Source organism: Delphinus delphis, chromosome 1, assembly GCF_949987515.2.
Source record: "Delphinus delphis chromosome 1, mDelDel1.2, whole genome shotgun sequence".
Classification (NCBI taxonomy): Eukaryota; Metazoa; Chordata; class Mammalia; order Artiodactyla; family Delphinidae; genus Delphinus; species Delphinus delphis.
In genome coordinates, this window is record NC_082683.1 from 67333113 (window position 1) to 67354398 (window position 21286).

The 21286-nt window shown below is 36.9% G+C and overlaps 1 protein-coding gene across 3 annotated transcripts in view; it reads right to left on the minus strand.

Moving 5' to 3' along the window:
• Positions 1-363: 363 nt before the first annotated feature.
• The window catches only part of USP33 (ubiquitin specific peptidase 33), a 63672-nt gene continuing 42749 nt past the window's right edge, over positions 364-21286 (minus strand). The window contains exons 13-24 of one of the 3 annotated variants that reach the window (XM_060023920.1): positions 20808-20980; positions 20613-20683; positions 19580-19613; positions 17899-17944; positions 17274-17454; positions 16745-16871; positions 15431-15600; positions 14204-14285; positions 13451-13559; positions 3194-3296; positions 1959-2027; positions 364-1558 (exon numbers count right to left, since the gene is read on the minus strand). In XM_060023920.1, coding sequence (XP_059879903.1) covers positions 1401-1558; positions 1959-2027; positions 3194-3296; positions 13451-13559; positions 14204-14285; positions 15431-15600; positions 16745-16871; positions 17274-17454; positions 17899-17944; positions 19580-19613; positions 20613-20683; positions 20808-20980 — 1323 coding nt within the window. In that variant the 3' untranslated portion in view covers positions 364-1400. Of the gene's footprint in view, positions 1559-1958; positions 2028-3193; positions 3297-13450; positions 13560-14203; positions 14286-15430; positions 15601-16744; positions 16872-17273; positions 17455-17898; positions 17945-19579; positions 19614-20612; positions 20708-20807; positions 20981-21286 lie in introns of all 3 variants that reach the window. The other 2 variants (XM_060023914.1, XR_009521115.1) reach the window with 2 other exon arrangements.

Genomic DNA, 21286 nt, shown 5'->3' on the forward strand with positions numbered 1-21286 from the left:
ACATCATAAATATGTAATAAATGGCAAGCACTATTAAAAATGAATCTTTTTTGATTATCTCCTAAATGCCAGGCATTACACTGATCTCTGGTGATAGAAGACAGATCAGTTATATCATTCAATCCTTGAAGAGGATTATAGCATAATCATGAGAAAGAAGAAAACTAAAAACTATTTTTTTAAAATTCAAATAGATTCTAATGGCTGATTATTTCGTTTCACTAAATACCCAAACTTTAAATACTATACCAAATGACTTCTTATTTTGCATACTTCTGATTAAGAAATAACAAGACACTAACATTAACAAACTGTATACCCTTCACCCTTAATATCTATCAAATAAATACATCCAAGTTCTACATTTTTAAATCATTTTTATTGAACTAATTTTAATAACACTGTTTTAGCTGGTGGCGGCTGCCCCAAACCAAAACAAAGCCATTGTGAATGCTATTCAACATTCTCAAAGTAATCCAGTTTGTTTTTGTACTTGGAATATAGTTAAACTTTTGACATCACATAATCAAGCAAATAGCAGTGCATATTATATTATTCAAAAAGACTTTATGCATTTCATTTAAAAAATCATTTTGCAAGAGGCTTCAGCTTTATCAACAATCTCATTGACACATTCTGTACTCCATGCTCTCAAAATAAAAAGTGCCCTAAAACTAACCCTAAGTTTTTTACTGATATTAATGAATACTATTCAGGGTTATAGGAACTGAAATTTAACATTTTACAGTGTAAGAGGCAATAAATTACTAATATCTGTTGACACAAATTCCACTCAGACTAAATACACCATTGATACACTCAAAAAGACATTTTGTAAATATTAATATGCTAGTTTATATGCTGCAGTGCAAAAGGCGTGACACCCTAACAGTTTCCTGAGCTTTAGGAGATTAACAACATTTTTCTGACTACTACTGTCCATTTAAAATAGGCTCTTTATTATATGAAGCCATGTCAAAACTATACAATTAAATTAGGTTTTGGGGGAACTGAAAAGATTGGTCAGAATTATGGTGGCTTAGGGTAATGGAAAAGTTTTCAAAGCAAAAGTATTTACAAAGCTACAAAGGATACTATGGATTTACATGTAGTATAAAGATCAAAGATAACCTACTGATTACCAAATGATCACAATTATTCCTTCTTTTTTCAAAAATATTACACTGAAAGACTTTATGATAAGTTATCTAGCATTAAATATACCAACCTGTAGAATATTATACATTTTGACACATTCTTCCATAATGCCCAGTAAGAAGGAATGAAAGATAAAATATTAAAAATCAAGAAAATAAACATGCTTTTGGAATGTTTTTGCATGGGAACGTGTCAGCAGAAGTGAAAATGATTTCTCATTAGAACTCTCTATATCCTCAAAATTACAAAGACCGAGTTTCTACTTCAATTTTTTCTTCTGCTTGTACTGCATCAGGATCAACATGAACAACCGGAGGTCTTAGGATAACTTCAGGCCCTCCACCATATATAGACTGTAGAAAATTCCATGTTTCTTCAGAAATCTGACCAGAATCTGCTCCTAAAATTAAGTATATAGAGAAAGAATAATATTTACAAACCTACATATTCATACTGCAAAAATTTCATAATGTACCCCCAGCATGAATACTCTAGGAATAATTGAGAACTTTTGGAACATGAATCTTCAGACTACCGGCCCATACTGTTACAAGTTGCAACTTTATGGTCTGCCTTAAAAAGTTAGAGATCCTTTTTCCTGCCTCCTATTAACAGCCTTAAAATCTTTCTCCAGATAAAAATTAAACATTGGCAATTTTTCCACTATTTGTCCTAATTCATGTATGAATTACATCATTGAGCTGGATATAAAGGTGGTATAGATGGCTAGTGATGATATATTCTTAACAGTGTGACAAATTACTAACAAGTAAAGGCTTAATAGTATTAGTCAAACTTACCTTGCCTGAGTATCACATTGCCACATTTGGTGACTGCAATTTTCGTGTTATCAATAGGACCTGGAGGATCTAAGTCAAAAGGAAAAACAAATAATCAAAATGTATAAATGTACCAAAGAACTGCATATTTCTATGCCTGAATTAATGAAGGATATAACTGAATAATCAGATTATTTTTTAGTCAGATTATTACAGTCAGTTCTTAACTGTCTTCTTCTGAGCTTCTTCCTTTTTGGGTCTTAATTCCCCCAAAATGGAACCAGGAAAGAAGCTGAGAGAAGTTCTCTCACTACCATCCAAAATTTAATAAAAATGATTTCTTAAGTATCCATTTGGGGATTACAGGTTAAAATGCACTTTTAATGCTACAAAGGAACAATTCTTTGTAATTTAAAAAGAAATGCAATTCTTGGTTTTAGACCGCCATTAAACTAAAAATAAAAGCATGATAAAATGAAATGTTAAAATGCATCCTTTTTTTTTTTTTTTTTTAAAGCTGCGCCCTGTGGCTTACAGGATCTTAGTTCCCCGATCAGGGACTGAACCGAGGCCCTCAGCAGTGAAAGTGCGGAATCCTAACCACTGGACTGCCAGCGAATTCCCAAAGGGCATCCTTTTTTTAATTTAAGGAAAGAAACCTTGTTTTCCCCCTGGATACAAAAGTACAGTGCATGTTCATTATCAAAAACTGTTTAAAAAAACAAAAAGGCACAAGAAGGAAAAAGATACTGTTATCCTACTACAGAAAGACAGGCAAACTGTTCTAGTACCTTTGAGGTCTTTCTGCCTTTGCATATGTTTGCCTTTTTCTCTTTTAAAACAAAAGGTTCCAACTATGCATACTGCATTATAACCTTTTTCATATATCAAGAACATCTTATTTTTAAATTTTAAACACTGTTACACAAATAATTTTTAAAGTCCACATAGTATCCCATTGTAATGGATAAACTACGGTTTAACCAATCTTATTGTTGGAAGGATATATTTTTAAAATTTTTCAATGTTAAGATCACAGACTAATTTTTATTCAGTTCCTTTATATCTGCTATGAATATGCTATAATCCATGAAAGTTTTTAAAAAATTAAAAATAACCAACATATGAACTAGAATGTACGTTTTTTTCTCTCTTGTTCAGTAGTGTAATCCCAAGTGCATGTAGATATTCAAAAAACATTTGTTAAATAAACAAAAAAATCTGCAAAGAATTTCGTCTTTCAGTTAAACACTTACCTCCATCCTTACCCTTCACAAAACTTTCCCATTCTCTAAACCACTGCATACTGATGCAGTAAAAAGTAGCTGGAGAATCCTCCTCTTGGAATGCTCTGTTGAGCTATAGAGGGAAAAAAATTAGTCATCTAAAATCTAGAACTTGCTTTGTAGCAGAACAATACAACCATTCTACTTCAGCATCTGATAAGGCCAATTCCTCACACACAAAGAATGTGACTTACATTGATGCTAAGTTAACTTAATACTAGGATACATGGTAACACCTAATAACATTCTAGGTTATATCTCAAAGTTTATCAAGTATACACAAAAGGGGCATAATGACTGGATAAGTGAAAATGGTCAAGATAAAGTCTTCAAGGCAATAAATACTCCACATATTTATTAAAAATCTGATGTGTAAAACTTATTTAAACATACCATACCCACTGTCTACATCTTACTTCCATTCACTTAAGATACTGGTAGACATGTTGCTATTACAAACAGAATGTTGAAACGAAAAGTTCTGTACGTGTTATTTCATAGACAATAAACATATATATAGGACTTCCCTCATGGCGCAGTGGTTAAGAATCCGCCTGCCAATGCAGGGGACACGGGTTCGATCCATGGTCAGGGAGGATCCCACATGCCACGGAGCAGCTCAGCCCGTGCGCCCCAACTACTAAGCCTGTGCTCTAGAGCCCGTGAGCCACAACTACTGAAGCCCGCGAGCCACAACTACTGAAGCCCGCGTGCCTAGAGCCCGTACTTCGCAACAAGAGAAGCCACTACAGTGAAGAATGGCTCCCGCTTGCCACAAATAGAGAAAGCCCAGGCACAGCAACGAAGACCCAATGCAGCCAAAGATAAATAAATAAATATTTTAAACAACAACATATATATATATATATATATATATATATATATATATATATAGGATAAATTCTCAAAAGTGGTGGGACAGTCCTTGAAGACGTTCCACTTCCTCTTCTAGTCCCAAGGCCCAAGAAATGGGTATATGACTCAAACTAGGCAAAACTACTAGAAATGGAAATCTTCAGAGGAGTAACCTAATGATTGGAACGGAGTCATTCCAATGTCAATTTTGTTAGCTATACAGGAATAACTTGGTTCCTGAATTTCTGGAGGTCTGGTTATTCAAATCTTCTTTTCAATAAATTTCTTTTTTTGCTTAAGTTAGCCAATCTGACTTCTACGACTTTCAATTAAAAAACCGAATTGGGGAGTTCCCCAGTGGTCTAGTGGTTAGGATTCCGGGCTTTCACTGCCCTGGCCCGGCTTCAATCCCTGGTCAGGGAACTGAGATCCCGCAAGCCACGCAGCTCAGCCAAAACAAAACAAACAAAAAACCAAAAAAAAAAAAAAAAAAAACCCAACAAAACAAGACGAAACCAAAAACCAAACTGACAGAAAAACTGGCATAGAAAGAGGGGAACAGGGGCTTCCCTGGTGGCGCAGTGGTTAAGAATCCGCCTGCCAATGCAGGAGACACGGGTTCGAGCCCTGGTCCGGGAAGATCCCACATGCCACGGAGCAACTAAGCCCGTGCACCACAACTACTTAAGCCCGTGTGCCTAGAGCCTGTGCTCCGCAACAAGAGAAGCCACCGCAATGAGAAGACTGTGCACCGCGACAAAGAGTAGCCCCCGCTCGCCGCAACTAGAGAAAAGCCCGTGCAGCAACGAAGACCCCAACGCAGCCAAAAATAAAATAAATTAAATAAATAAATTTTTAAAAAAAAGAGAGGAACAGAAACAGAGCCTGAGGAAAATGAAGGGTATTTGAAAATTATCTAATTGTAATAGTGTGAAAAGACAGTGAGACGCCTGCAGATATCTCATGCTGGGTAACTAAATGCCCGCGGTACATACTACCTATGGACAAAAACAGTGAAGTTCAGCTCATTTCTCCCCTATGATCAAATCTAATCCAAACCCTGCCACTGTCCCCAGAGATCCTTATAATAATAGCTCAGAAGTACCTCTATGTTCTGGCCCCATGATTTGACTTCATCTTCTAGTACTTTCCTCCTCATTTAATCACTTGTGGTCACACAAACCTCTCTGTTACTCCCAAAATCAAGCAGATACATTCCTGTCTCTCAAAGCCTTTGCATGGGCATCCCTTCTTTTTACAGATATTTGAATATCTCCCTCACCTCCTTCAAGTCTTTGCTTAAATGTCACCTTTTCAATGAGGCCGATCTTTTTTTTTTTTTTTTTTTTGTGGTACGCGGGCCTCTCACCGTTGCGGCCTCTCCCGTTGCGGAGCACAGGCTCCGGACGCGCAGGCTCAGCGGCCATGGCTCACGGGCCCAGCCACTCCGCGGCATGTGGCATCTTCCCGGACCGGGACACAAAGACGTGTCCCCTGCATCGGCAGGCGGACTCTCAACCACTGCGCCACCAGGGAAGCCCAATGAGGCCGATCTTGATCACACTGTTTATAACTGCACCTGACTCCTCCCCTCATCACTATACTCCTGATCCTCTTATCCTGTTAGATATCTTCCTTCACCATAGAACTCATTACCTTTTGATATATAATGTATTTGTTATTTATTAAATGTAAGCTCTTTGAGAGCAAGGATCCTTCTGGGACACAAGGTAGCTGCTTCCACAGAACAATGAAAGACAATGAATAATGTTGTGATTGCCTCTGATGAAATCAAGGCATGTTTGTCTCCAGGTAAAGAATTAAAGTTTGGACTTTCTGTGATGTACAACTTATCCTTAGAGAACTAAGATTTCTGAAATGTAATGTTAGACTGATTCTGTCAGATGAATCCGTTTCATTCACAGCATTACCAGGTTTGGACACTTTCAGGACTTTCTCTCTGGCATTAGGACATTTCTTCCTTATGTGTCTAGGTGGGGGCTTTTGAAAATTGAGTTAAGTATAATCACCCCAGTTACTTAAAGGCATCTGTTTCTCTCTAGTTCTCAGAAATTAAACTGTTGCTCTCAAAGGAGTTCCACCTCTCTACTCTCTTCTAAAATACCTATTAGAAAAACATTGGATTCTGTATCTACCCAATGTGTCAAAACTTTTGTTTTCCACCTGTTTATCCTTGTGCTTCATTTTAGGAGAAATCCTTCACTAGATCTTTCAGTACACTAATATGCTCTCCAGCAGTATTTATTCTGCCATTCAGTCAACCCATCTATTGAGTTTTGTTTTGTTTTTAGGATACAATATCCTTATGCATCTCTCTGAGAATCAATCATTTATTTTAAGGCATAACTTAGGAAGACACAATTCTTTCTAGGTATTACAAGCTAGCTAAGGTTAACGCCTTCTTTAACCAACCCAAGGGTCCACATTCACTGCTCAATCCAAGCAGACCCCTTCGTGCTTGCTGCTTAGTACAATGCAGGGGGCAGAGTGCTGAAATCACTATTAGTATCTGCCGCTTCCAAGCTTAAAGCCTGTGTGGTCATTTCCCATGACATTGGTCTGCTTCTTCAAACTGATCCTATCTGCTTTCTCAATTTTTCAGAAACTCCACTTAATTTCCAGTCTAGCAAGGGCACCTATTTTCGTACTCTAGTGTTCTGTTTTGTTTTTTCTAATTTTTTTTGTGGCATGCGGGATCCCAGTTCCCTGACTAGAGATGGAACCCAGGCTGCCTGCATTGGGAGCTCAGTCTTAACCACTGGACCGCCACGTAAGTCCTGTTATTTTTTTATACTAAGACATTGCTTTTTTTCAAAGGGGTGGTGGTAGAATAAGACAAAAAAAAAAACCCTAGTGTTATGGAATAATTATAGACTTGCATTTTATAAAACAGCTTCATTAAAGTATAATCCACAGTGTTAGTGTAAAGTTCAATGGTTTTCAGTAAGTTTATAATTGTGCAGCTACCAACACAATCCAGTTTAAAACACTTCTGACACTCCCAAAACTCCCCTGTGCCAGTTTACAATCACTTCCTCTCAGCCCCAGGAAACTACTGACCTACTTTGTGTTTTTTTTTTTTTAATTAATTAATTTATTTGGTTGCACTGGGTCTTCATTGTGGTTCAAGGGCTCCTTAGCTGCAGCTCGCAGGCTCCTTAGTTGTGGCAGGTGAACTCTTAGCTCCGGCATGCACGTGGGATCTAGTTCCCTGACCAGGGATCAAACCCAGGCCCCCTGCATCAGGAGCACAGAGTCTTACCAATGTGCCACCAGGGAAGTCCCTATCTTTTTCTTAGATATTTCATATAAGTGGAATTAGACATTACATAGTCATTTTTGTCTTGTTCCTTTCACTTGGCATAATGTTCCTAAGATTCATCATATTGCTGCATGCATCAGTAGTTCTACCTTTTTTATGCTTAGTAGTATACCACAGCCTTTTTATCCATTTGCCACCTGATAGACATCAACTTCCAGTTTGGGGCAATTATGAGCAATTCTGCTCATGAACATTTGTGTACAGGTTTTTGCAGACGTAAGTGTTCATTCTCTGGAGTAAATACCTAGGAGTGAGATTGCTGAGTCATGTGCTAAGTGTTTGTTTAACCTATAAGAAATTGTCAAACTGGTTGTCATCCGGCATGTGACACCACATGCCCACCAACAGTGTTTATATGAGAATTCTAGTTGCTCTACATTTTTTTTTTTTTTTTTTGAGGTACGCGGGCCTCTCACTGTTGTGGCCTCTCCCGCTGCGGAGCGCAGGCTCCGGATGCGCAGGCCCAGCGGCCATGGCTCACGGGCCCAGCCACTCCGCTGCATGTGGGATCTTCCCGGACCAGGGCACGAACCCGCGTCCCCTGCATCGGCAGGCGGACTCTCAACCACTGCGCCACCAGGGAAGCCCAACATTTTTGTCAGAACTTGATATTATCCACTTCTTTATTTTAGCCATTCTAAGAAGTATGTAATGGTATCTCACTGTGGCTTTAATTTGCACTTTACTGATGACTGCTGAGAGTGTGTACCTTTTCATGTGCTTATCACTCATATCTTAAGGATAATGTATATTAAAATATTTTCTTATTTTTAAATTGGAATATCTATCTTCTTGAGTTGTATGAATTCTTTATATAATCTTATATAATCTGGATATATATACAAGCCCCTTGATGATAAATGATTTACAAATGCTTAGAACTGGATTTGGGCCTACCTTCCTAACCTATAGTGTTTCTTCCAGTATCACCGTTGTTGGTCTTACTGAATGTCTCATTTCCTGAGATGATATCCCATATCACCTCTGATTATGTAACTAATTTTACACAAAATAAATGAAGCAATGGGCTCACATCCATAGAATTCACTGACTTTACCATATGGCATCACCTAAAAGTTGCTGGCCTAGTGAATACTGTTTTTGTGCCCGGGTGGCAAAACACCGTGGGGTTGGTACTATGCTATGGGATGTAGTATATGCCTCAAACTAGAAACAACCCTATGGTGCTGTTTTTCCCACAACCAGAAAACATGAGAGTAGGTACCAGGTAAAGGAAGTAGGAGAGTTTATCTATTACTACCTACTGACACAAAAGCTTTTTTGCTTCTAATTATCACAACTTTGGCCTCTACTAGTTTAGAGGTATTAGGTTCCAAAGGGACACAACAATGATTTTACTGGACTGGAAGATAAGACACTCCTCTGGCCATTTTGGGTTCCTCATGTCACTGAACCAAGAGACAAAGTGGGTAGGGCTATATAAAAAGTAGAATAAAATGACTACTACACAACAGAAACAAGGGGAACTATGTCTGAAAATCAGGTTATACCCACTGTATTAGTTTCAGAGGGGGGCTATAGCAAATCACCACAAACTTGGCGGCTGAAACCAGATTATTTTTTCTCTCAAAGTTCTGGAGGTCAGAAGTCCAAACCAAGGTGTAGGCATGACCATGCTTCTTGTGGAGAAGGGGAGATTTGGTTCCTTGCCTCTTCAACCTTCTGCTTCGTGAGTGTATACTCCAGTCTCTGTCTTCTGTCTTCATATGGCTTTCACCTCTTCTCTCTGTGTATCTCTCCTCTGTGCATCTCTTTATAAGGGCACTTATCATTAGACTTAGGGTCCATGCAGATAATCCAGGTTGATCTTGTCTCAAGATCCTTACTTATATATAAAAAGACCCTTTTCATAAAGTCAATTCACAGGGATTAGGACACGGAAACACCTTTTTGGGGGGCGAGCATTCAATCCACTATAAGCACCATTCAGTATTTCCATATCCACAGATTAAAAGCTCATAGCCAACTAGAGAAATCTAACACAGGCAAGACTACAAAGAGCTCAGACTCTTCAGGAACGAAGGTCTGGGTTACTTCATCAGGTAAATAACCAGCTGAAGTGCTGGATGAGAAAACAGAGAATATGGAATGGGTAGTTATAAGCTGTAGACACATACTTCTTCCTTCCCCCATGCACTGGGTTGGCCAAAAAGTTCATTCGATTTTAAGTAGAACTAAAAGACACCTTTTTCATTTTCACCAAGAATTTTATTGAACAATGTATTCACTAACCCCATGAACTTTTTGGCCAACCCAATACATATTTGTAAATATTTCTAAATTTGTGAAAAATTACCAATTTATATTTCCTTTCATTCCTCTATTTCATATAAGGTATGTTGTTGGTGGTTAATCTTATCATTTATTCTTTAGCTTGCAGAATATAAAAGGGAGATTATGACTAAACTGACTGAACTAAACATGAATGATCATCATCCAGAAATGGATACACTGACTGATGGGACTTTGGGTTTTCCAAGTTTAGGGAAAGGATAAATGCTGCATCTAGTGGTACATGAGCTAGCTGCATCATGTTAGGCAGAAACATGATACTATTGCTACTGTTGTTGCTGACGTATAGATGCATATGACAAGGGGGGCAAACTATACTGTATTTATTGTCTGTTAAGGCATCACTTCCATTCATTCTTACACTCTCTTCTATGAAAAGAGAAGATTTCATTTTCCAGGATCGCTTGCCAGTAGTGCTCCAGATCTGTCACTGCCAATGATATATGCAATATATGGAAGGCACAAGAGAAAGAGAAACTTCCCCCACGTCCTCTGGTGGCAGTTGCGGCAGGACTGAGGCCTCCACAGATGGCACAAGTAGGGTTTTGCCGCCACTTCCAAGCATCTTCCCAAGAATCCCTCATTCGGTGCCACAGGCAGCTAACATCTTTAACAGCAGCATCCTCAGGATAACCCACCAGGGTCCTGAGATTAGCGGCTTATCAAGTCTATCAAGTTTCTGAGCATTCTCCTGAGACTTGCCAGTGGTAAGTAACATAGGTAATTTCCAGAAGCTTTGTGCAATTAAAAACTTCTTTTTAGCTTTGAAACAATCACAAACTTACAGGAAAACTCCAGTACAATACGAAGAAATTTTCTTTTCCTAGACCATTTCAGAGTAAGTTGCTAAACACACGAGGACTTTTTCCTACACATTTAACACAAATGATAAAAATGTGGAAATTAACATCGATGTAATACTAGCACCTAATCCTCAGACTCCATCAAGTTTTTCTAATTGATCCAATAATGTTGTTTATAGCCAGAAGATCCAGTTCAGAATCACTTGTTGGGACTTCCCTAGCGATCCAGTGGTTAAGACTCCACGCTTCCATTGCAGGGGGTGCGGATTCGATCCCTGGTCCAGGAACTAGGATGCCACATGCCGCTCAGCCGAAAAAACAAACAAAAAACAAAAACAAGCAAGAATCACTTGTTGCATGTAACTTCATATTTCCTTTAAGGTGGCACAGTTCCTCAGTCTTGACTTTCATTCTTGACAGTTTTGAAGGTTACAAGCCAGTTGTTGTATAAAATGTCCCCCAATTTGGGTCTGCCTGGCTTTCCTCATTTGAAACTCAGGTTATGCACTGTCTACCAAACAAGTGATGCTGTGTTCTTCTCACTGTATCCTATCCTAGCACATGATTTTGATATATTCCACTGCTACTGATGTTCACTTTAATGACTTCATTGAGTTGGTGCCAGACTCTTCTTGCTTAGTCTTTTCTCTTCAAAATTAATACGTATTTTGTGGGGAATAAGCTGGAACTATGTTAATATTCCATTCCGCATCAGTCTTTCAATTTATTCACTTATTTATAACAGTATGAACACAATATCTCCTATTTTGTTTAATGCATTATAATACCATTATAATTTATTTTGAAGCATAAATTGTCCCAAATTTGGCAAGTAAAAGCCCCTTCAAGCTGGCTTCTGTGTACTTTTGACATTTCCCCATCATTCTTCAAAAACTTCTTTAATTTCTGGAACAGTAAGAAATTCCAAGCTCATCTTGTAATTCCCCTGCCCCAGCCCTGAAAGCAGCCATTTCTCCAAGGAGGGCTGGTTCCTTTTACTAGAGAAAGATGTTTAGAAGCCAAGATCCGAAGAGAGCTAGGTATCCTCAATCCTACTGTAGTTATTACTGCTTCCAGGCCTTTTCAGTGCCAGAGTTAGGAAATTAACTTAGGTACATCATTTATTTCTATACATGTGTACATATACACACATTTATACCTCTATATGTATATATGTATCTAACACAGTGAGTTCACAAAGATGCCTACTATTTTAATCCAGTAACAAAGAGTCCATTTTAGTTTCCTCTCTTTCAGTATCTGTAACTCCCTTATCTGACAATAAGAAATCTGGCTCTCATTACACCCATATTATCTGATCAATCCTACACATGGAATCAATCCCTCAATTTTACCACCACCACTAAGCTGTGCCGCCTCACACAGCAATCTCCAGCCAACACGGGCATCCACTGTTACGTTGCCTGGGCTCCAACATCCTTGACCAGGCCCACACCACTACACAGAAGCTTTCTTTACCTTGTCTGGGCTCTGAGACCCCACTCTGAGCTGCTGTCCCCACTCCTACCTCCAGTATGGCAGCCTTCCAGATTTCCTGAAAGTCAGCTATGGTCTTCTTGATTTTCAATGCCCAGTCTTTTTAGTAGTTATTTAAGTCTTTCATTGCCTGTATTCCTATTCTACTCAAAATACTTAGAATGGCTTCTGTTGATCAAACCCTAACGTATGGGACTTCCCTGGTGGTCCAGTGGTTAAGAACCCATGCTCCCAATACAGCAGGGCCGGGTTCAATCCCTGGTCAGGGAACTAGATCCCACATGCATGCCGCAACTAAGAGCTCATATGCCGCAGCTAAAGATCCTGCACGCGGCAATGAAGGTCCTGTGCGCCACAACTAAGATCCAGCACAGCCAAATAAATAAATAAATATTGAGAAAAAAAACCCTAATGGATATAGTCATTAGCCATTTATTTAAGCATTCGTGGAATGAACTACTTTTACTATTCAACTAAAATTTGCCTCCTTATATTTAGAAAGCAAATGAGGCTCAAGCACAGTAAATCAATCCACACCTGTAATATCTTCCTGTGTATGTGAAAATCGCTTTACTTTAGGCAAAGGCACACACACACACACACAAAACACCCCTAAATCTATGAAAAGAAGCCTGTGGCCACAACATGGAATGTACTGTTCATCTATAATATCTGCTCAATTAACTTCTCTCCTTCTTTTACTAAAAGAATCTCAATCTTCCCTTATAGAATTATCCCTCCACCAATATAATTTCAATAGAAATATCAATGAACATGCCTCTCAGGTGACTCAAACTCTAGTAGTATTCTCTACTAGGAACCCGAATAATAAATAAATGGTTGGAGCTGTATTACTGACAGCAGCACTTTGAAGAAACTTACTTCTTGCTACCTAGACAAATGGAATTATACTAGTCTTTGTCCAATAAAACCTGGTTATTCAGCTCTTCCTATTGATTCTGTGATCAGACTTTCTGTTGCTTGCAATCAAGAAATACCTCATAACATACTCACTTTGTGGGAACTAGGTACAAGTATAGAGAGTCCCCCCAAACAATCTTATACTTCACAAAGGGGTGGAAGTAAAGAATGCAATCTGAGTAGATGCTTTCAGAAAAACCACTAACTTAAGGAAACTTATAATTTACCATTTCAATAAAGAGATTTCTTGCCAGTGCCAATACATAAGACAAAATTTATTACCAATCCATGAAAACAAAAACCCCCAAAAGAAGAACTTAACTCACTAGAACTATAGTCACCTGACTGGGGTCTCTCACTGTTATGAGCCCATGAGACTTAAAATGTATTACAACTCTTTCGTCCAATCATTTCACTAACATCGTTCCTCTAATTGTCAGTTCTTTATCTTTATTCTAGATCATTTTTATAATTTGAAAAGCATCATTTTTTTACCCGAATAAAGATTTCCAATTCAATTTTTCTTCTTTTTTCAATTTTCTCCGCCTCAATCTGGCAAGTGTGACAAATGTACAGATGGTTGACGGCTGGTCCTCCTCCATACCTAATGCATGAAGAATTTAATAAGTATGATAATCTGGAAGTAAGCTGATGTTCTAGGAAATGTGTCCAAGTTTTAGTAAAATGTAAAAACCAAATTATCGTAAGGGCCTGATTTTATGTTTTTCAGGGTCGCTGATTTTATCAGTTTATTGACTTACTGATTCATCTGTATTTCAACTTTCCCTTACAGCTACTTTTGTTACAAAATATGTTTGTTGCAACAACATAAAGTAAAAGAAGTGGCTGTCAAAAGTTAGCATACAACATATAAATCTTAAGTTATACACAGCCACAGTTTTAATCAAGTTTTAATTAGAAGGAGGCTTCCCCTGGCCACTAAGAATTCATAGAATGAATTATTTTCAATATTTAAGAAAAAATATTTAAGAAAAATGTCACGGCATACTTTTAGAGATACAGATTATCAGAACATAAAACTTAGAATTAATTATCTAGACTAGGGCCACACTAGCCACAAAAGTCTCTCTACTCACACTTCAGAGTGAATAAATGAAGGAAGAAGGGAATATTCCACATAAGCAACATACAGCACAGGGAGCATATACAAAATAATCCAATCTCCTTTTAACGAATTTCACAAACTGATTTCCACAATACCATATTGTCTGATTTAAAAAAACAAACCTGCTATATAGGTTATCCCAAATGTTCTGAGGCAGCATCAATACCAGGTCTTCAATATAACTAGCTTTTCGTGGAGGAACACCTAAAAAAGTTTAAATGGGTCTGTCTCATTCTTAAATTCCGTTATATTACTTTTAACTGATTAATCACTGGCATCTTTTCCAATCATTATTCTTAAAACCTCTCCCCAAAAGGTTAAAAATTAAGTATATGTTCCTAAAGATGAACATATTTCTTGAAATAGAGAAAAATAAGTTAACCAAGATGTTCAAGTACTTAACTTACATAAATCTTTACTAAGCCTTGACTGTGTATTGGGGCAAGCCAGAGATAAATCAGAGACAATCTTTCCTTCATGGAGCTTATGAGCTAGCAGTAGAAATGAAGAATTTATATGAATAACCATAATAAAAGGCAGGCACAGATAAATGCCATAAAAGGATTATAGGGAGATTTGGAACCGGAAGAGACTTAAGTTAGTAGCTCAAGTAGGGAAATAATAAGAGAAAAATTCACATACAGAAATATTTTCAAAAAAAAAAAGAAAGAAATATTTTCAAGGTTTAGATTTCTAAATCCAATATAGGACATTTCTACTATCTCTTGTGGTTTCACTGAAAAAATAATTAATTAATGAGAATATCAAGTCTTCAACCATGAAATTTAATTAAGGTGTCACACTAAGGTTGTCATAGAAACAAGCACTAACACAGTCACAAAGGCATAAATTACATTTAGCAAATAACTGCATGAGGTTTTTTTTACTAAACTCTGAGTACGTTTTCATAGTTAGGAAAAGAGCCAGCTATTCATTTAGACAAAAGGGATAAGAGCCACGGATACAGTTGGAGCTGCATGTCTCTCAGCTGAGAAAAATGATGGGCAATAGAAGTGTTCACTGCACTGTAATTACCTGTTTATGCATCTGTCTTTACTATGAAATTAAAGCTATGCAAATAGAAATAGTGTTTCTGGTACTTTCAGGCTCTAGCACAGGGTTTGGAACAGGTACTCAGTAAATATCTGTTCTATGAAAAGGCTACAGATTGCCTATAATTAGAAGAAAAAGCTAATTTCTGAAACCATAGCAAAATAAACACATTTAACTTGGAATGTAGATGGGGAAATGGAAAATAAATGGAAGAGGAAAATTCTTGGCTCTTTCCCTATTTGTAAATTATTTAACAGCAAATCCCTACCACTACTTTCCATTACAGAGTTTCTTACCTCCATGAATACAGAGAAAATCATTATTTGAAATAGGGCCAGGTTCAGCAAAGGTCTTAAATTTATTTAGCCACTGTCGAGAAATATAAAACTGAAGGAGACTTGGTTCCATTATGTTCAACAAATTTGATATCCTCCGCCTCTCTTTTTGTGCTTCTTCACTGCTCTTCCTATTAAGGGACAGTGATTCATTAAATTCAATATGTATTTTACTCCGTTAGATTAGTAAGTGGATTTTTCCGTTCACTTATTAGACTTAGCACACACATTAACACAGTCATCCCTCTATATCCGTGGGGGATTGGTTCCAGGACTCTTGCAAATACCAAAATCTGTGGATGCTTAAGTCCCTTATATAAAATGGTGTAGCATTTGCATATAAGCTATGCACAGCCTCTCATATACTTTAAATCATCTCTAGATTACTTATAATACCTAAAAAATGTAACTGCTATGCAAACACTGGTAAATACAGCATAAGTGGTATGTAGATAGTACTGGTGTGCAATTTTAAGTTTTGCTTTTTGGAACTTTCTGGAATCTTTTCCCCCCCAATATTTTCAATATGCCGTTGGTTGAATCCTCGGATGTGGAACCAATGGATATGGAGGGTGGACTGTACTGTGAATCTTGTTAGGTCTTGAAAATTATTCATGAGAAATATACTTTGTTCCACCCTGCCCCCACTACATTACACACTCTAGGGGTGATACTATATCTTAACTACTAGTATCCACATAACTATTGCTATAGAACAGACATTCAAATGATTGTTAATAAGATCTAAACAGTTAATCTGCTTTCCTGTTTTAGTAGTTATTACAATCTTTTAGAAGATACTAAAAGGTACCAAGGATTTATTTTTATATTAATACCTTTTTTTTTTTAATTTTTATTTTGGCCATGCCGCGTGGCATGCAGAACTTCCCTGACCAGGGATTGAACCCATGCCCTCTGCATTGGAAGCACGGAGTCTTAACCACTGGACCACCAGGGAAGTCCAATACCTCCTTTATTAGTTATGTTAGGAGACAATTCCTACTGTCAGTGCCTAATTTTTAAAATTAAAACCAGTCTTTCTAAAACAAAATATATTCCTTTGCCCTTCAACTAAATGACTTACCATTCTCTTAACAAAAGATCATTCTGCATGCAACCTTTCACTTTTACTCACATAATGAAATGAGAGTAAAGCAATTTCTAATCTTTACTCAGAAATCCACTTTGAAAGTCTTAGAAGTCACTGTTAACCTCAACATGAGATGTTCTGTCATATTTGTCAAAACAGCCTATCCAGGAGAGTTATTTCCTCACCTGTAGAAGAGAACATAAGCTTCTGCATTTTGTACAGTAGATTCTGAAACTTCAGTGACACTTTGGTCATCAAATTCATACCAGAGATTATTTAAATTGTTTCGGCAGTAGGCAATATAGTGTCCACCTGAATTTAAGCAGAAAAAATTTAAATAATTTCAGTAATAAAAAGATATAGCAAGAACTATCTTCGTATTCTTTTCCAGTAGATACCCTTACCACCACCACTTGAGGAAATGAAAATCAGGACAGAGAACGCAATCTTAAAAACCCAGTGTAAAAATAATCATGTTTAAGTCCTTATTATTTATCTTCACATAAAACATAATTTCCAGTATTTTAAACTTCAGAGTAAAATTATTCAATTTCCTAAAATTTCTGACATGTTTTTAATAACCAAAATAAAATAATTAATAAAAATCTACTTTTATACTTTTTTCTTTTGTTCAGTCGGGTCTTGTTTAAGAGATCAATTCAGATGTTTCTTTTCTTTAAAATCTAAAAACATATGTCAAACTTGGATACTTACTACTTGCAGTTCCATGGTGACAAATGACTGACAGAAGATCATAGGTAACAATTTGAGCTGGACTATCTTTAGCAAGAAATGGCTGAAGATCCAGGCCTTCCAGTGGAAATGAAACATGGGTACTAATTTTGGTGGAAAACATCAGTTCATGTCTGAATCTTTTAAGATGGATGCACAAAATCTTTTTAAAAGAGAAACGTAGGATTATTTAAAATTCTACTGTTTCATATGCTACATAAAAGAGTCTATTAAATATACATATTGTCAAGATTAAACATTACCCTGCAATTCTGATAACCTGATTCCAGAGACGTTAAAATGTGGAAATGATGAAACATGGTACTTCCTAAGTTCATAGCTACTGGCTTCTCCAATTTTACACTTTATGCCTGCAAGACCCTACAGTATCTGATTAAACTGTGTTCAACACAGTTTTACTGCTAAGGGCACTTACTTGGTATGCAACTCAATATTTAAAAAATGGATAATCTTAATAGGGTATACACAGCCACTGGTCAATAGAACCATTCCATTCTTCGACCAAAGCTAAAGAATTTACTACACTGTGTTATATTAATACCTTACCTATCACATAAAATAAATTAAATTGTGATAAAGCCCATACCTCAGGAAACTTTTGTACTTTACAAAACTTTACTCCATTCCTCAATCTAAGGGGTGAAAAGAGAAAACCAATTTTAATAAACCTGTTTCCCATACAAATCTACAAAACCTTTAGTATTTTCAAATATACAGCAAAATCTTTTAGAAAATGCAGAAATAAAGGTATCAGACTAAAAATGCTTACTACTGAATTATACACTACCAATTAAAAAAATACTAATAAAACATTGGAACCCCTTATTGTAAAAAAATTATTTAAATTAAGACATCAGTAATAAAAATTTAGAGTTGTATAATTCTTTGATGAAAATCTTCTACTATCTATGGCCTGGCTATGCCTTTATAACATTCAGGTATCACGTAAAACTGGGTAAAATAAAATCCCAATTTTATAGAATTGGTTGGTCAGGTCAATATATTACAACCTTTATTCCTAAATGTGAAAACAAATAACTTAAAATAGAGAGGTTATTATTAATAATCAAAAAAAACTTTTTTTCGGCCACACCACGCGGCTTGTAGGATCTTAGTTCCCCAACCAGCGATCGAACCTGGGCCCTCGGCAGTGAAAGCGCACAGTCCTAACCACTGGACTGCCAGGGAATTCCCAATAATCAATATTAATTTATACTTGACAGATCTCTACTCTGGATTCTGGGGTAGATGCAAGTTCTTTTCCACCTTCACTATTATCTTTTTCCTAGTTGGCACTGTTTTTCCAAGAAAGACTCCTCCTCTGGGCCAACTCAGTCTTCAGCTATCAGCTGTGGCTTCAAGGACAAACTGATAATAAATACTTTCCAATTCACTAGAGGTATATTTTTTTCTAGAAAGTGCAAAGCAGCTTTTCTTCCTTATTGACCTAACAATATACTATTCCTTTTTGTAATGAAGAAGACCAACAGCTGCAGATCAACATTTCCCTGGGTTTTTGACAAAAGCCAGAAGTTTGTATTATGAAGACTCTATTAATAGATCTTATTCGGAGGCCATTATTTTTCTATCAGAGAGATTCAGAAAAATTTTCCAGTTCACTCTACCTCAGACATATTTGCTTTCAATTTTCCATTTACTTTTCTTTTCTAACTCATCAGCAAGAAGCCTTAAAAGCCTAAACTTATTACAAGATAGAAAAAGGCAGCTAGTAGTAGATATAAAGAAATAAAATCATACTTTTCTTAACTGTCTTCTTTATTCGGCCCTCATACAGCAGGTAACATTAGAGATGGTATAACCTTTCTGAATTTTACACAAACTTGAAACTATGTACCTTTACAGTCACTTTCACTTCCTAAATCTAGCCTGTTAAGGTGGTAAGCCAGAAAAGAATATTGCGTTATTTATGATGACAGAATTAACCTATGTAATAAAAATATATGTTATATATCCTAGTATATATTTACAACATATTTGGAAAATGTTTTATGCAAAATTACATACTCATTTTATATCTTAAAATACACTGTCACATCTTAGCTAAGCTGATTAAATTTGTTAAATTTTTAACCTCAGATTTGTTTTGCAGAACAACCAGTCATTTTTTACTAGGACAAAGCTTACTGGCCTTTATATTTTTCTAAATAAAACGGAAAATTAACCCTACATGCCCAATTCAAATTACCAAGAAAAATACCATTTAAAATACAAAACATGCAATTGAAAGCATTGCCAATGACACTTACTTTTTGCATTTTTCACAACTGTACATATTGTCACCTGAAAACAGAACAGATCTGGTCATTCCTCTCAAACTAAAAGCAAGTTATTTTCTTTTGGTTCTGCAATTCTTTGAGCTTGCAATGCTGAACCAGTAGAACAGTAACACAAGGCTCACATTTTTTAGTCTCTGCTCGAGTCAGCACGTTTACCACACCTACAACACCCTTTACCTGCTCTTTTTTCAACCTTGAAGGCGTATCTCAAATAACATCCTGTACACTTATTCACTCAACAAAATTTACTGACTGCTTGTTATATGTCCAAGCAAGGTGCTGGACACACAAAAATAGTGAAGGCTTGGATCTTAAATACTATGGAGAAATTCAGACTAATCCAGATATATAAGTAAGTTTTTTATATTTTGGTTGAATTTTCTCTTTTTTCAATCCCAGAGAAGATTTTAGACACTTCAAATACCGTATTGTCTAGTACTATAGGAATTTGTATCAATTATTTCAGGATATTATTTATAGTGTTTATGTTGTCATGGTAGATACTGGCACTATGGCAATATGGGCAAGTACTATTTGAGCTGCCTCAAAATTCAGCTTTGGGCTTCCCTGGTGGCGCAGTGGTTAAGTATCCGCCCGCCAATGCAGCGAACACTGGTTCGAGCCCTGGTCCAGGAAGATCCCACATGCCGCAGAGCAACTAAGCCCGTGCGCCACAACTACTAAGCCTGCATGTGCTCTAGAGCCTGCAAGCCACAACTACTGAGTGCACATGCCACAACTGCTGAAGCTCGCACGCCTACAGCCCGTGGTCCGCAACAAGAGAAGACACCGCAGTGAGAAGCCCGCACACCGCAAAGAAGAGCAACCCCCTCTCGACGCAACTAGAGAAAGCTCACACACAGCAAGGAAGACCCAACACAGCCAAAAATAAATTTTTAAAAAAACTCAGCTTTTATGAATACATTCTATATTTTGTCCCACTAGTATTTTAGATCACTCACAACAGTTTAGCCATAGATGAAAACTATTTCGTATTTCTTACCTTTTAGTTCATCTCTGGCAAAGAAGGCAGCAAGACAATCTTGCAAGGTTACTATTGGACCCCAAAACCAGCTAGGGACACATGAGACAACAAACCTGAAACATTATTGATAGAAAAAAGAAAGGAAATGTTCTGCCAGTACAGCAGAAACAGCAGTTTTAACAATCAACTAATACAAAGAAAACACATACATACCTCTTCACATATTCCATGAAAAAAGCTATCCACCCTTGTGGAGCATATGCTTCGCCACATGATCCTGCTTTGACTATAGATGTTGGATGACTTGATGAATGCAGCTTAGCAAGGTCTTCCTTGCCAGGGATCGGCAAGGACAGATCTTGAAAGGTCTCGAGGGTTACAGACACCTAAAATTGTTTTGTGTTTTAACAATGGGATGAAAATAATCCAGCACAAACATTTGAGGATAGATTTTAGACGGCAAAGATCAAAGCAAATTATAATAAGAAAAAAACAAAAAAACAAACTGCTTTTTATATAGTAAAAAAAGCTAAAATAGTAATAATGAAAGCAAAATTGCTTTGTACCAGGTGCTGTTCTAAATTTAATCTTCACATAAACCTTATGAGGTAACTACTAACATCCCCATTAGTCAAGGACATTGCAGTAAAGAGAAGTATCTCACACACAGCCACTGTAGCTTGAGTTCCAGA